This window comes from Schistocerca cancellata, chromosome 5, assembly GCF_023864275.1.
Source record: "Schistocerca cancellata isolate TAMUIC-IGC-003103 chromosome 5, iqSchCanc2.1, whole genome shotgun sequence".
NCBI classification, from domain to species: domain Eukaryota; kingdom Metazoa; phylum Arthropoda; class Insecta; order Orthoptera; family Acrididae; genus Schistocerca; species Schistocerca cancellata.
In genome coordinates this window covers 336,309,443-336,325,682 of record NC_064630.1, presented here as the reverse complement: position 1 = coordinate 336,325,682, position 16,240 = coordinate 336,309,443, and the positions used below count along the sequence as shown (strand labels likewise).

The following is a 16,240-nucleotide window of genomic DNA, read 5'->3' as shown; positions in this document are numbered from 1 at the left end:
ATTTCTCATTTTTCATGCAAGTGGATGGCGTGGACCACAGTGAAACTTCCTTTACACACAGTTCTCGGCGAGTTGGGCAAAGGCGGTTTCCAGCTGGGAGTGAACAAAATTTGATGCACACTTTTGTAGGAAGGGGAGGGCTTACAGTTCCAGTTACATGGTGTTACTCGCCAATCGCTTTGAGTGTGCTTGCTTTCTGTTAATTTTTCACAACCTGCTGGGTTTCTGCTTAACCAGAGAAATTAATTTAGAAAGTTGCTTCACATTGAGCGGTTTTTCAAACTGTCTTACATACTTAGGTACTTCAACTGGTGTGGTAACACTGCTTTTTAGATTGTTCTTGTCCCCTTTGTATTAAAGTGACTATTCCAATTTTACTGTCACTGACAAAATGGTTCAAATAGCTCTGAGCACTATGGGACTTAACTGCTGTGGTCATCAGTCCCCTAGAACTTAGAACTACTTAAACCTAACTAACCTAAGGACATCACACACATCTATGCCCGAGGCAGGATTCGAACCTGCGACCGCAGCGGTCCCGCGGTTCCAGACTGTAGCGCCTAGAACCGCTCGGCCACTCCGGCCGGCACTGTCATTGACAGCATTTTGTGATAGATTAAGTCAAGAACGCACGATGTTGGTCTATGACTAGTAGCATTTGGATGTTAATTAAAGTTCCTATAGTGGACAAGAAGCTAAAACAATTCTAAAAGTTAGAAGTGGAAGAGAAGGATTTCTTACTCAATGTTGCTACATATTTGCGTAGTGTCTTGTGTGACAGACGACATTATTATGCAACAGTGCCTGAATTCTCTCCTAGATCTTAGAAGACTACCAGAAGTGACTTTAGAATGTGTGAGATTCAGCATTACAGTAATTAATAGTGTTTATTTAAGTCGAGTGAGAGAAGAGGAAGTTAGTCATTCATTCAATGTCGGTTGATAAGGACATAAATTTCAGGGAGGGATCAAAAAAATGATGAAGAATATAGGTCACGCTCTCATCTATGACATTCTCGTTGAAAATGAAACATAAATCAGCTAATATCCAAGACTGATCTGTTTAGGGGCAGCATATGACATCCATCTATTGCAGGAATCTAAAAATAAATCCTTTACTGTGGACAAACCAAAGTCTATATGATTCATTGCATCTGTCTTTAAGAATTATGGAATAATATTATTTGTGGGAAAAGCTGCAGTTTAAGGTACTTCCGTTCTCAAGACCCACTCAATTACAAAAGTGACCAGTCCATCACCCATGCCGAAACACCAACATTAGTGTATTGTGTAGCCTCCACGGGCAGAAATACAGACTCTGACTGTGGCATCCAGACGATCGTACAGATGGCGAATCGCGTCCGGGGAAACGTAATGCCACGCCTGCTCTACCCATTCACGTAGTTCTCCAAGAGTTGCTGGTTCGCGAGTTGCACGAGTCACTTCTCGTCCATCATATCCCACAAGGGCTCGATTGGAGATAAGAACGAAGATCTGTTGGCCCGGGAAGTTGCCGTAGGCCTTGCAGAGAACGTTGAGTTTTGTGGGCCGTGTGCGGGTGAGCATTATCTTGTTAGGATAACACATCACCTTCCTGTTGCAAGAACGGCAAAAGAATAGGTCTAAGAACATTCTGTAAGTTTCAAGCGCTGGTTAGCATCCCTTCTAGAAACACCAAGGATGAACAAATGTTGTGGCTTACCGCACCCCAGACCACAAGGTCCAGTGTATTTTGGAAGAATACATTCTACGAGACAGGACTCACGAAATCTATACTTGCGTGCAGGCATAATCTGAAGACCTTGGCGCGCCATTTCAAGGGATCCTGTGGCGTCAGCGATCGAGCCGTGGACATCGATGCTGTGGTGTGAGTGCAAGACGGGCAAGAGGTGTGCGTGCCTGTAATCCCACTGCTAATAACTTGTCCTCAATAGTTTCTTGTTGATGCGTCGGGGCTCACAAGCCCTCTTATCTATACTGAGGGAGCTGTAAGATATGCCACTGCTGCTCTTACAATACGTCAACCCTAGCAGGCGTCCGCGCTGCCTGGACATCCAGCGCGTGGCGCAGGAATATGTTTAATAAGTCACTTCTTCTCATACAACGCTCGATAACTGTGCAAATGGTTGATTTATGTAGACCCTGTTACAGTTCCTCGATCACATAAATGGAGTCTGTTCCGACGTTAAATTTACTATCGAGATGGCGAAGGATGGGAAGCTACCGATCTTGCATTTTTCAGTTGAGCAGAGATGGCAGGAGGCTGGTTTGCTCATTCAGTATACAGGAAACCAACGCAGGCTGTTTGATACTTGGATACCACAAGATTTCACGGTCCTGCACACAATGAAGCAGTCCTGAACACGTTAGTACACAGAGAAAATATTATTTGTGGTGACGTTCAGCATTTGAGACGTGTGTTCATAGTGAGCCTTTACAATAAGGGGAGACACTGAAAACGCTTCCAGATGACCGAAACGAAGGCTGCCTTGAGAATCAGAAGAACAAGCCAAGCCAGATGCTTTCTTTCCATACTGTGAGACAACGAACAGCAAGTTAAGACGTGTACTGAGTAAACATGGACTGAGACTAGTGTTCGGGCACACCTCTAAGATATGAGATACACTGCACCTCGTTAAAAGAGATATAGCTCTCCACATACCCGGTGTGTATGGTGTCCCCTGTGAATACCACAGCGTCTATATAGGTCAGTCAGTTTGCAGAGTTGCGGGGTGTTGTACTGAGCGAGAGTGACATATTAAACAAAGCGAGTTCAACAAGTCGGCCATAGCTGAGCACTGGCTGGAAAACGGCCGTAAAATACAATCTGAAGAGATGAGAGTCTTGGCTCATGCGTAACATATTGGGATTCTATTATGAAGGAGGTGGCAAAGATTAGAAAAAACAGCAACAATTTTAACATTAACCATGTATGCACACTTAATAAGGTATGGGTGCAGGCTTTGGATACCGAAAGAAAGCAATGACGGATGCTTGACGCTTCTAGGTTAGCGGGATTGACAGTTTCAAATGTGGCGACGGCCCCTCACACTGTATGGCACCATTGGTTCCGCAGGAGACTCGAGCTGCTGCGAGCTGCACAACCCGCCTGCTGCACAAGTATCACATTGACTCCTCTCTCATTGGTGTCAGATGCAGCAGTCGAGTCCCTGTGAGAATCATGCCAACCTCGGTATTCAGTGCCTGTTTACTCCTGACAACTAATCAAAAGCTAGAATGTTTTATTTGAAATGACTTAACTTCTAACAGAAAATTTTTGTGAGTGGTATTTATTTTTACGTAGTCTTCTTATGAAAACTTTTATTTATTTGCCAAGATCCTTATTTTAACACATAAGTGGCTTACTGGTTTTGGAAAAATAGAGTGAGAGCGTACTGATGTAAAGATGTGGATTCAGTATATTTTACATATGTTCAGAGTTTGATGCTTGTTTTAATAAAAAAAGATTTATACATGAATTGTATTTCATATTGCTTCCTACATTGCATGGTGGCTAGTACGACTTAATCTTTTAATATTGCATATATTAATATAGTGTCAATGTTACAACAAGACGTTTTGTTAGTGACTTATTCCTAGGTCGTGGGGCACCATTTATGACACTTCACAGCATTCTGTATCTTTATACGTACAATTTGTGAAATTTTCCTCTTGTGATTACCTGATGCGCACTATTTAGGTGTTAAAGTACCATAGTATATTCTAGTGTAATACAAATATGGGTCCCTATTACTTTATTTCCAATCGGCATCATGCATTGCTGTCCACCATCTGGTGGCATCTCCCAGCACAGAGCATTTTAATTGTACTCTAAGTCTAGTCGTTAGTTGCTCTATCGTAACCAACATGGCAATAAACCATTAAACGTCGTTATGCGGCATGTATGTGTTTTGTTCATTCCATACAAATCCTAAGTTGTACATACATTATGGCAACACATCTGGCACATTATCATAAGGCCTCAACGTTCTTACGGCATGTCTTCATTTAATTTTACTTATCAGTTTACTTATTGTATTTTGACTTTGGATTGCAGCCGTACACATGAAAAGAAATGAAGAGAGTCATTATCTTACAGCACATTGCATGTTGCTCTCGTGACAGTAGTTCAAAGCATTTCATGACGTCATTACCGCTTCTCATCTCATGGACATTGCTGATACTAGTAACCCACTTTTGTGCTAACAAAGCGATCTTGGCAAATAAATAAAAGTATTTATAAGAAGGCAACAGTATAAATTTATAGATCTCCTCCTGCAAAATCTGATCATCGCAGTTAACTACTATATTGTATATATGCCGAAAGCAATGAATTTTACACCAGTGATAATGCCAGAAAGGAAACCGAAAAAATTGGCTAAAAGGATAATTGACTTAAATGCAGGAAAAATGTGTGTACCCATTACAACTTAGACAGTCAGGGGGATGGCAACATATTTTTGTATGAATTCTTTTGAATCTATTAACATCAGTTGTAGTATTTTAATCTAGGAAACCTTTTTCTTTGCTTTATAATCTAGCACCTTATTGGCTGATCTGTAACTTCAACACATATTTTCAGGGCTTACTGATACGATTTATTTCTCCACAGATCGGTAATGACCAAAGAGAAACGCGAAAACAATCCTATTATCTGCATTAAGCTTCGTTATTCACTCATTTACCATATTTTCCACGTCTTTCTGTATTTTGTCATGATTTCCATGTTATTCCCGTGTTCCATATTCTTACATTTTCTCCATTTTTTTCCATACTTGTGTATAGATGTTCAACAATATTAGTGCTCTTACTGCTTACCCTGACATCCAACAGTGATTCAGAGTCCTACAGCAAGCTACAGAATCTTTAAAATGTATGCAAGATCAATTCTTCCTATTATCATATGTGCACCCAGAGAAAGAAGTCTTCCATCAGCACACAGTGCCAACTATCAAACCCAACCCTTACATACACTGCAACACACATCGGCTGTTGTAGAGGTAGTGGCGACGTTAGATATCTTAAATGCAGCTATATGCCTTCTGATTCTTATAAAATCTTGCTCCACGAACATCTAAAAACGATAACATCCATTTGTACTTTCTTGATTGTTCATACACAGAATACAGTCCTGCTGTGGTTGTCAAGGGACTGCATATACTGTAAAAATAGAAGATGTGAGTCAGACATGAAAATGTTTGTAGCACTGGTCAACTGCACCTATCAAAGCTCCTTCAATAGACTAAAGTTCTAGAATGTATGTAACAGATGGAAATAGTGTTCTAGGAATCGGCTTTATCCAGTTGTAAACACCTAGCACGACTGCTCTAATTTGTGTGCGTGTGTGTCAATTTCTCATGGGCCACACGTCCAACTACTGACCTAACGCTAATGGATCCACTTCACTATTTCCGGCGTAACGTAGGTGGATCCATCTCTTGACGCTATCCCCAGGTGCATTACGTGTCGATCGACCTCCGAACCTCAATACAAATCTAGCCTGGATAGTGAAAACCCCCATAATAAACTAATCCACCCACACACAAATCAGTCCTGTTGTGATAGGTGTTTACAACAGGATAGAGTGAGTTCCTCGAATATTACTTCCATCTCTTACATATGTCCTGCGACGCAAGAGTAAATAAGAAATATTGACAGCTGCTGCTTATCAGTATTCCAAACATTATTTCCTTCTGTTAAATTCGCCTTCATCTTCAGAGTGCATATGAAGCGTTGGGAGCCATAGCTGTTCTGTATTCTGTGTTGTAACATACAAAAAGATAGGAATAGAGTCATCGCTATTAGGTTTTCTTGGAACAGGATTTTGTAAAAATCATGAGGCGTGAAGCTGTATTTAGGATATCTAAAGTTAGTATTCCACCTCCACCACAAGCCACATGGGTCTTATTGCATATGAGAACTGACTTTGGTACTTCGTGTTGAATTTTGATGGAAGATTTCTGTAGGTGGGTATTTGAAAGAAGAGGAAAAAATGATATTGAAGAAACGTTGTAGATTTTCTGGCTTCCTAAGAAATCCAAATCACTGTTAGACGCTCCGTAAAAAGTAAGAACATTACTACTCTTGCACATTTACGCATAGAGCATGGAAGAAATGTGGAAAATATTGTTAATGAACGAATAACTAAACTTGATGCTGATAACTATATTTTAGTCGTTTTCTTCTTTGGCCGCTGTCCTCCTGTGCTGAGATAAATCGCACCCATGAGGCCTATAAAAGGGATTGCTGACGTTATAGCTCAGTTGGTAAGCTGTTACATCATAAAGTAGAGAAACCGGCTGGCTCCGTTAGAATATCTCAACTGACGGTAATGGACTAAAACGAATTCATATAACTAAATGTTTCCATCCACCGAACAGGCTAGGTTGTAATAACCACGTATATTTTGTCTACATTCATTATCATGAATTTCATCACCAACTAATTCTACTGTTCAGCACTTGACTGATTTTAAGACAATTATCGACATTGCAGCATTTTTCCCGTTTTTCTTTCCAGCAGTATAAGTGTTGGAAATATAACTGCTTTTGACGTACAGGTTATGGGGAAAATTATGGAAACGCAGCTGGGCCAGTGGGCTCCACTGCTGTACTCCACCATGAAGCACTTGTGCAATTTCTTCAATACGTTTCAAGTGTAAGTCATGGTCATATCAATGTACTGAGTAGTCGTGAGTGCATTATGTTGGAGTTCAGTGTATTCGGACGTGGGTAAATTGCTGGACTTCGTATTGTGGATGCTTTCACAAGCGAAGTAGACGAAGTATTTGGTGTATATTGAATATTTACACAGCATACATGGAAAATGGAAAAACATCATCTACTAAGTCACACATCGGACGAAAGTGTGTGTTGTGTGATCATGAGAGATGGTCACTGTAGAGCATTGCTGCGGAAAACAAAAGTACGACACCTGCAGAAGTCAATAAAGAGCTGGCTGCAATACGAACTCGCAGACCCAGTCAGCACCGAAACAACATGAAGCACGCACCATAAACAAGGAATTACAGGGCAACCTGGAATTCCAAAACTATTCATCACTGATGGAAATGGAAGTAACAGACAAATGTGGTGACGAAGCCGTAAAACCTGGACAATGTAAATGTCGTGTGACTAGGGCCTCCCGTCTGGTAGACCGTGCGCCGCGTGCAAGTCTTTCGATTTGACACCACTTCGGCGACTCGCGCGTCGATGGGGATGAAATGATGATGATTAGGACATCGAGTCCCTGAGCGGAGAAAATCTCCGACTCAGCCGGGAATCGAACCCGGGCAATTAGGATTGACATTCTGTTGCGCTGACCACACAACTACCCGCGGCGGACACCTGGACAATGGACTAACAGCAGATAAAATTCTTTTGGCCGGATGCTTCTTGTTTCACGCTGTTTCCACCTTCTGGAGGAGTTCAGGTTCCAAGAATGAAGCATGGCAGGTGTTCAGTGATGATGTGGGCAATCATATCGTGGTATTCCATGGCCCTCGCTGTTACTCTCCAAGGTAGTAATACTGCGAAGGATTATGTGACCATTTTGGCTAATCAGGTCCATCCCATGGTACAATGTTTGTTCTCCAATGCTGCGTTGCAAGACGACAGGGCTCCTGCTCGTAAGCTCGCATCACACATCACAGGTTTTGCGAGCACGAGGATGAATCGTTGTCTCTCCTCTGACCACCACAGTCAGCAGATATCAATATTATTGAGAGTTTGTGGTCTACTTTGAAGAGAAGGGTGCATGATCGCTATCAACCACCATCACTGTTACCTGAACTTGCCATAATATTGTAGGGAGAGTGATACAAGAACTTATTAAAAACTATACAGAACTTGTATTTATCCGTTTTGAGATGACTGGAAGCTGTTTTGAATGATAACGGTTTCTGTACACTATATTAGGCATGGCGATGTGTTGTTCTCTTGTGTTTCTATATTTTTTACAGCCCCTTCTTATATATTCACTTATTTCGACATAAAATAGACTCATTTTGGAGCAGAGCGATCGCACTGTAGTGTATTCCAATAAAAATTATAGTTTCATTGCTATTTACCATATGCACATTAATTTACTTGAGACTTCAAACATGTGCAGCATACGAAATACGCTGGTGTTTTGGGTATATCATACCGTTTACATTGCTTGAGAGATACACCTTAACAGATTTTGAAGACAGTTCTTCGGAGATGGCCAACGATGCGGGGATGGTTCCACATGAATACGACCATGGCAAATCGCTCGTAACTGAGTGTCAGGCACTGTCGAATAATGTGAAATTATCCATTTTTTGTCGTACAAAGTACTATGCAAATACATAGTGACTTTGAATAAGAAAATCCTTCTCGTCCACTTCTAACTTCGAGGAGAGTTTCAGTTTATTGTCCACTACAAGAATTTTCGTTTACGACCAGAAAGCTCAGATTATGCTTCATAGCCCAACAAAGTGGTTTCTTGACCATATTCGTAACGAAATGATGTCAGTGACAGTAAAATGGAAACAGTCACTGAAATCCAAGCGAGACAAGAAGTATCCAGAAAACAATGCTAACGAGCCAGTTAGCTCCATTAGGTGGGCAACACAAATTCAGGAACCCTTCAGTGTTATGTGGCTTTCTAAGTGAATTCCTCCAGTACTGCAAAAATACAGCAGGTTACAAGAAATTACGAGAAAGTATGAGCACACGGCATGACGTAATTACTTACAAAGGCATGTGTGAATCGCAATTGTTTCTCTCAGTTGGGAACAACTCTTGCCCATCTCGTCAATAATTGACTGCAACGAGTGCTTCACAACGTTCCGTCACACTTAAGTGCATAGGAAATGGTAGATGTAAAACGACTGTTACAAGGAGTCACAGTATTACTGAATGTCCGTCCAATTGGTTCAAATTGCTCTAGCACTATGGGACTTAACATCTGAGGTCATCGGTCCCCTAGACTTAGAACTACCTAAGCCTAACTAACCTAACGACATCACACACATTCATGCCCGAGGCAGGATTCGAACCTGCAACCGTAGCAGCAGGGCGGTTCCGGACTGAAGCGCCTAGAACCGCTCAGCCACAGCGGCCGGCCTGAATGACAGTAAAAATTTTGTTGTGTATTCCGGCTTTCGTCTTTTTTCATTGAGAATTACAATAGGTTACAAGTGTTGGCAATATATGACAAGAACGAACTTCCTTATGGACGCTGCAAATTTCTTGGAAATTTATTTTCTATTAGAAATTTCTGTTTTTCCTTATGAATGTGTTAAGAAATGCACTAGCATCATTTCGATTTATTTGCAATGTAAGTATCGACAAAATTGAAAATAAGAAATTATTTGCTCATAGAAACACGATCCAATGAGCCACGCAACTAAAAATTACGAAGGTTGCAAATTTTTACAATTTCTTGCCATTTTTGGTTTCGACCCGTAACACCATCGGCCCCACCCCTTTAATCCTCGCCAGTACTTCTTCTATTTTCAGGAAAGGATACAACGTCATTATTCACAGCGAAAGTACAGGCATGAAGTACAGATGCAGCGTGTATCTGCATTAAAGAGGAAGGCGCAAATAGTTCCCGTCTCGCCGCACCTCTTATCAGGCAGCCCATTTTAGGGGCAGAGCTAATCTTTGGAACCCACTCTAGCGCCGGCTAACGAAAGTTCGCGCACATTAATATCTCATAGCAAAAAAATTGTGCTGAAATAATTAATCAAAAGTAAAAGAATAAGAAAACCACGGAATAAAATCTGTTTGCAAGATTGTTGCACCGAAGGGATCGAAGGTATCAAGAGGAATCTGTAATACTAGCGTCGGGTTTTACCAGCAATGTAATAGAAATAGCTGCTGTGACGTCTCCCATAGCACTCATAATGTTACCGCCCTTGCTTTTAATGTCATTGAAGGTTGTTTTGATTTTTGTGTAAGCTGAGTCAGTCCTTCCAAACATTATTTCTTTTTCGATTTCTTCACATTTTTCATGCAGCCCTTTCATCTTAGCTTCCCTTCACTTCCTGTTTATTTCATTCCTAACTGATATGTATTTCTGTCCGCAGCTCGTGGTCGTGCGGTAGCGTTCTCGCTTCCCGCGCCCGCGTTCCCTGGTTCGATTCCCGGCGGGGTCAGGGATTTTCTCTGCCTTGTGATGACGGGGTGTTGTGTGCTGTCCTTAGGTTAGTTAGGTTTAACTAGTTCTAAGTTCTAGGGGACTGATGTCCATAGATGTTAAGTCCCATAGTGCTCAGAGCCATTTGAACCATTTTTTGTATTTCTGTATTCCTGAATTTCCCGAAACATTTTCGTCCTTCCTTCTTTCATCGATCAACTGTAGTAGCCTAAAAAAAATTCTTTTGTTACCCATGGTTTCTTCGCAGTTACCTTCTTTGTACCGACGGTTTCCTTTCCAACTTCTTGAACGCCCTTTTTAGAGATGTCCATTCCTCGTCAACGGTACTGCCTACTGAGCTATTACTTATTGATCTAGCTATAGCCTTAAAGAAGTTAAAGTGCTTCATTTCGTAATATCCCCATATCCCACTTATTTGCGTATAGATTATTTCTGACTAATCTCTCAAACTTCAGTCTAGTCTTCATCACTGCAACATTGTGATCTGAGTCCATATCGGCTTCTGGGTACGCATTACAATCCAGTATCTGATTTCTGAATCTCTGTCTGACTGTGATGTAATCTAACTGAAATCTTCCTGTATCACCCAGCGTTTTCTGGGTATACCTTCTCCTCTTGTAATTCTTAACCGGAGCATTCGCTATTACTAGCTGAAATTTATTACAGAACTCAATTAGTCTCTCTCCTCTTTCATTTCTTGTCCCTGGCCCATGTTGTCCTACAACCGTTTCTTTTACTATTTCCCCTTTAACTGCATTCCAATTTCCCACCTTGTATACCAGAGAAAAATATGTAGCCGCACTAAGCACCAAAGGCGTCACATCCCGTTATCACGGTCAACGGAGTTGCTGTCCCATGATGTCGTCAGAGAACGGTTCAACCATCCTGGGGATGGGGGGCTGGCGGTGCGAAGGGGGGGTGGGAGGTTAGTGGTTGCCAGCTAGGTCTAACGTTGTCAACAACTTAGTCCTGTTGCGCATCACACTGCGAACTGAAAAATATGTGGAAATCGACGCCCCACGGTCAGGGATCTTTTCATTGATGCACTTCATGCCATTTCCTGGGACCTTTCCTGTCGGTCCTTAGCGGCAATGTGTTGCAATATTTTCCTCCGACACCCATAAGAAAAGTGAACGATTTCAACGCTGGGTGGCACTGTTTTGACCTCCGTCACTGATGGGTCAAAAGAAGGGGGTGAATTTTGAGTAAGAGAGGTGTGACGACCTTCCCATCATGTGACACGATAACGGTTGGGCAGAATTGTGGTGAAATTTGGTGCCAGTGTGATACCATAAACCCGCCTTACATCTTACATGAACTTCTGAGCTGTGGCGTTGATTTTATTATGTGTCGACACGCTTTTTCATCATTACAGAGTAAGGTTGAGCAGCACAGTGGGGGAAAATTACGGGGTTTCAAAAGGTGACCCTCTACTGTGTTGCTCAGTGCATTTGCAAGCGTGTATTGTATTCTGTGTTTGAACTATATAGCCAAATATTATTTTACTATACTAGCTCTGATTCGTTTCCGACAGATTTCTTTTTTCTGTTTTTTGTTGGTGTAGTATGTCGAAATATCCAGTCCCGTAGTGCAGTCTTTCTTCGAGGCTGATTTCGTTCTCTTTATGATAAATGTTCCTTTTTAATAACATGCGAGGGAACATCGTAGTTGTAATTCAATTTGGTATTTAAAATGTAATTATTCCCATTCGTTTAGTGTTCAAAATATAACCAAAAATGGCACTATACGCCGCCATGTTTCTCCATATTATGACTTAGTCACCTATAGCTATGGTCAGGCGTACTGGCGAGTGGCTGTTAGTGCACTGTTGCCGAACTGTGGGTCACATGTATTGATGGTCACTTGCAACTGTTACTTGTTCTAATAATTTCTTCTTTGAGCAAAATCAATAGAATTTCGTTTTTGCGTAGAAGTATTGATTTAGACTATGTCACTCACATCATCATATAAACAATGTACGAGTACATTATTTAAATTTAAAAAAATTAAAAAACCTTGGCACTGAATTCGTTATTCGCATTCTACAGTGTGTAAGACTATCACAGATGAAATTAGTTATTGTAAGTTCACATGAAGTGTAAATTTATGTAAATCAGTGACAAAAACGCAACTCAGGGTAAAAAATATAACTACTAGATTTTCTAGCAAATTAGCAAGCAAACGAAAATGCATATTTGCTCAAACTCCGCTGTTTTCATTTCCCAAATGTACTCTTCTGACTTGTTTGTTTCGCTTCATGTCTAAACTAATTTACATTTTTAAGGAAGTCAGTCTTCTCTGACACCACTTGCGCAACTATCATCCTGCCCCCCTTTCCTAACAGGTACCGTAAGGCCACCACTTCCGCTCGAACTCTGCCAGGTACTTTACTAACTGGTCTTGAGTAATCCAAGGTTCATCCAAGCAGAATATAGGTCGCATTTTGTCTCAAGTATGCAGCGAATTTATCGTTCGCTAAACTTTAATTCCGGAGGGCACTAAGTCATTGTCATGAAGTAATACTTGTATATCATTCTGACGCTTGTATTTAAATCGTATATCGTTTAATATGTTATAGCAGAGTTTTTCAATCAACATTTTCTCCATTTCTCTGACGTTGGGTACTCGCCATTATCTCCATCGGTAGTGCTGGAATTCACTCTTAGCCTTAGTGACAGCTTCCACTCTCGCAGGAGTATGTTCAATCAGCTGCTGGAGGGTTTCTTGGGGAATGGCAGCCCATTCTTCACGGAGTGCTGCGCTGAGGAGAGGTATCGATGTCGGTCGGTGAGGCCTGGCACGAAGTCGGCGTTCCAAAACATCCAAGAGCTGTTCTATAGGATTCAGGTCAGGACTCTGTGCACGCCAGTCCATTACAAGGATGTTATTGTCATGTAACCACTCCGCCACAGGTCGTGTATTATAAACAGGTGCTGTACCGTGTTGAAAAGTGTAGGTGCCATCTCCGAATTGCTCCTGAAGAGTGGGAAGCAAGAAGTTCCTTGAAACACCAATGTAGGCCTGTGCTGTGACAGTGCTACGCAAAACAAGGCATGCAAGCCCCCTTCATGAAAAAGACCGACCACACCATAACACCACCGCCTCCGAATTTCACTGTTGGCGCTACATACGCTGGCAGATGAAGTTCTCCGGGCATTCGCTATGCCCCCACCTTGCATCCGATCAACATATTGTGTATCGTGATTCGTCATTCCACACAACGTTTTACACTGTTATATCGTGCAGTGTTTACGCTGTGTATATCATGCGAGGCGTCGTTTGGCATTTACCGGTGAGATGTGTGGCTTATGAGCAGCAGCCCGACCGTGAAATCCAAGTTTTCTCAACTCCCGCCTAACTGTCTTAGTACTTGCAGTGGATCCAGATGCAGTTTGGAAATTCTGTGTGATGGTCTGGTTAGATGTCTACCGATTACACATTACGACCGTCTTCAATTGTCGTCGGTCTCTGCCAGTCAACAGACGAGGTCAGCCTGTACGCTTTTGTGCTGTAGTTGTCCCTTCACGTTTCCACTTCACTATGACATCGGAAACAGTGGACCTAGGGATGTTTATGAGCGTGGAAATCTCGCTTTCAGACGTATGACGCAAGTGACACCCAGTCACCTGACCACGTTCGAAGTCCGAGAGATCCGCGGAGCGCGCCATTCTGTTCTGTAACTATGTCTAATGACTACTGAGTTTACTGATATGGAGTACCTGGCAGTAAGTGGCAGCACAATGCACCTGATATAAAAAGTATGTTTTTGAGAGTATCCGTATTCTTTTGATCACATGCCTACATGTCTACAAGATGTTTAAAATATTTTTATACATAGTGGATTACTTATTTGCTTTGTTTCCGAAACTCAGCAGCCTTTATCAGTCGCATTTAACCTGCTATGAAAGTGCGTATGATTCAAGTTGTTTGAAATCTGACCGACATGGCACAGGGAAAATCTCTTTTTCTTCCCACTTTTCCATTTTCAACTTACACAAACACTTTCACTCAGTAAATATATTTTACAAATAATACTAAGTTTTTTTACTCCCACTTAAACTGCCAGAACTAATAACTTACTAAACAATGCAAACAAACCCTGTACGAAAAATCTACACACCGTTCTATAACTGACGCTCTACCAGCACTCGAACTAGGCAACTACGGACACTCAGGGTTGCCGTTTTCGAATGTTGTAGAGAGTGCTTCGCGACACTAGGAACAAGTGCGGCATCAGCGCGCTGGCAGGCATCCACCATTACGCCTGGCCAGTAGTTTATTACATCAAATAGCAAAATAGATAATTAGTATCTCCAATTTATTCAAACAAGAGATACGCAAATCACTATGAGTAGCTTCCAGTGAATACCGTAGTGAGATATGAATTATCATAACATACCACGTAACAAGACGCAATGCTTGAACTCGCACATTGCTACAGAAGTACTGTCAAGAAATTTCTGAAAAGAAGAAACTTTCAGGCAGAAGAAGACCTTCGGTTTGTCTCGAAATCAGATCAGTATCTCCCGCAGAAAAATGTTTTACCGGCAGAAATAACCAGTCAATTTGATTTCGTAGCTTCGAGAGTTAAAGTATCATTGTGCAGTTGTACAAAAACATAATAGTAACAAACTACACCTAAGTCATTGATTATGGCATAATACAACTCACAGTTGATGCCGATCTTCTTGGCAATCAGATCAGCGAGGTCCTTGCAGTACCCCTCGAAGCGGTCGTTGCCGGAGAGAACCTCTCCAGCCTCTGGCTTCCGAAGGATTATGTATGGTTCCTCCTGCCAACAAAACAAATGGGACGACGTGGTGGTAATGAATTAAGAGGAAAAAATTGCGAAAATTCTAAAACTACCCAGATTTCCAAAGTACGCTAGAGGGTTCCTCAGTACTACTCTTTCTCAACAATATTTTCTTTACTATATTTAGTAACTCCATGAAACCTGCAGGGCTGTCCATAAATCCAGTAAGAGTATGAGGGGGTGTAGATCTCTTCTGAACAGCACATTGCCTTCCGCAGTGGCCGAGCGGTTCTAGGGACTTCAGTCTGGAACCGCGCGCCCACTACGGACCCAGGTTCTAAATCTGCCTCGGGCGTGTATGTGTGTGATGTCCTTAGGTTACTTAGGTTTAAGTAGTTCTAAGTTCTAGGGGATTGGTGGCCTCTGATGTTAAGTCCCATAGTGCTCAGAGCCATTTGAACCATTTGAACAGCACATTGCACGGTATCCCAGATAGGATAAAAAATAAAGTTCAAATGTGTGTGAAATCATATGGGACTTAACTGCTAAGGTCATCAGTCCCTAAGCTTACACACGACTGAACCTAAACTATCCTAAGGACATACACACACACCCAATACCGAGGGAGGACTCGAACCTACGCCGGGACCAGCCGCACAGTCAATGACTGCAGCGCCAGATAGGATCAATTACGTTCACTTCAAGGGAGTTTGGTGGGCAGCGGAAGTGTTTAAACTAAGATTAGTGTTCCTCCTGGAGCTACTCTGCAGCAATTCTGGCCATCTGGGGTGTCGCAGTGTCCTGCTGGAACTGCCCAAGAGCGTAGGAAAGCACAATAGACATGAATGGATGCGGGTGATCACACAGGATGCTTAAAAACGTGTCACCTATAGAGTCGTACCTAGACGTACCTAGGGTCCCATATCACTCCAACTGCACACGCCCCGTACGTGTCACCTATAGAGCCGTACCTAGACGTATCAAGAGTCCCATATCATGCCAACTGCACACGCCCCACAGCCTCCACCAGCAGTACCCTGCTGACATGCAGCGTCTATCAAGGGTACACGAGTGGACCTTCAGCTCCGAAAGCCAATATCGATTATGTTTCGTTGAATGGTTCGCGCGCTGACACTTGTTGATAGCTCAGCACTGAAATCTGCAGCAATTTGGAGAATGCTTGCACTTCTGCCACGTTAAACTATTCTCTTCTATCGTCGTTGGTCCCGTCCTTGCAGAAACTTTTTCCGGCCGCTGCGATGTCGGAGATCTGATGTTTCACCATGTTCCTGACATTCACGGAAAACTCATGAACTGTGTCCCATTGATCGTGCGCCGAGTACAATACCACGATTAAAAC

At 42.1% G+C, this 16,240-nt stretch overlaps 1 protein-coding gene across 1 annotated transcript in view; it reads right to left on the bottom strand.

Annotated features, from left to right (window-relative positions):
- The window catches only part of LOC126188270 (glutamate receptor 1-like), a 1,232,223-nt gene that overhangs the window by 208,637 nt on the left and 1,007,346 nt on the right, over positions 1–16,240 (bottom strand). Inside the window, exon 11 of the mRNA XM_049929849.1 lies at positions 14,799–14,919. Coding sequence (XP_049785806.1) covers positions 14,799–14,919 — 121 coding nt within the window. The remainder of the gene's footprint in view (positions 1–14,798; positions 14,920–16,240) is intronic.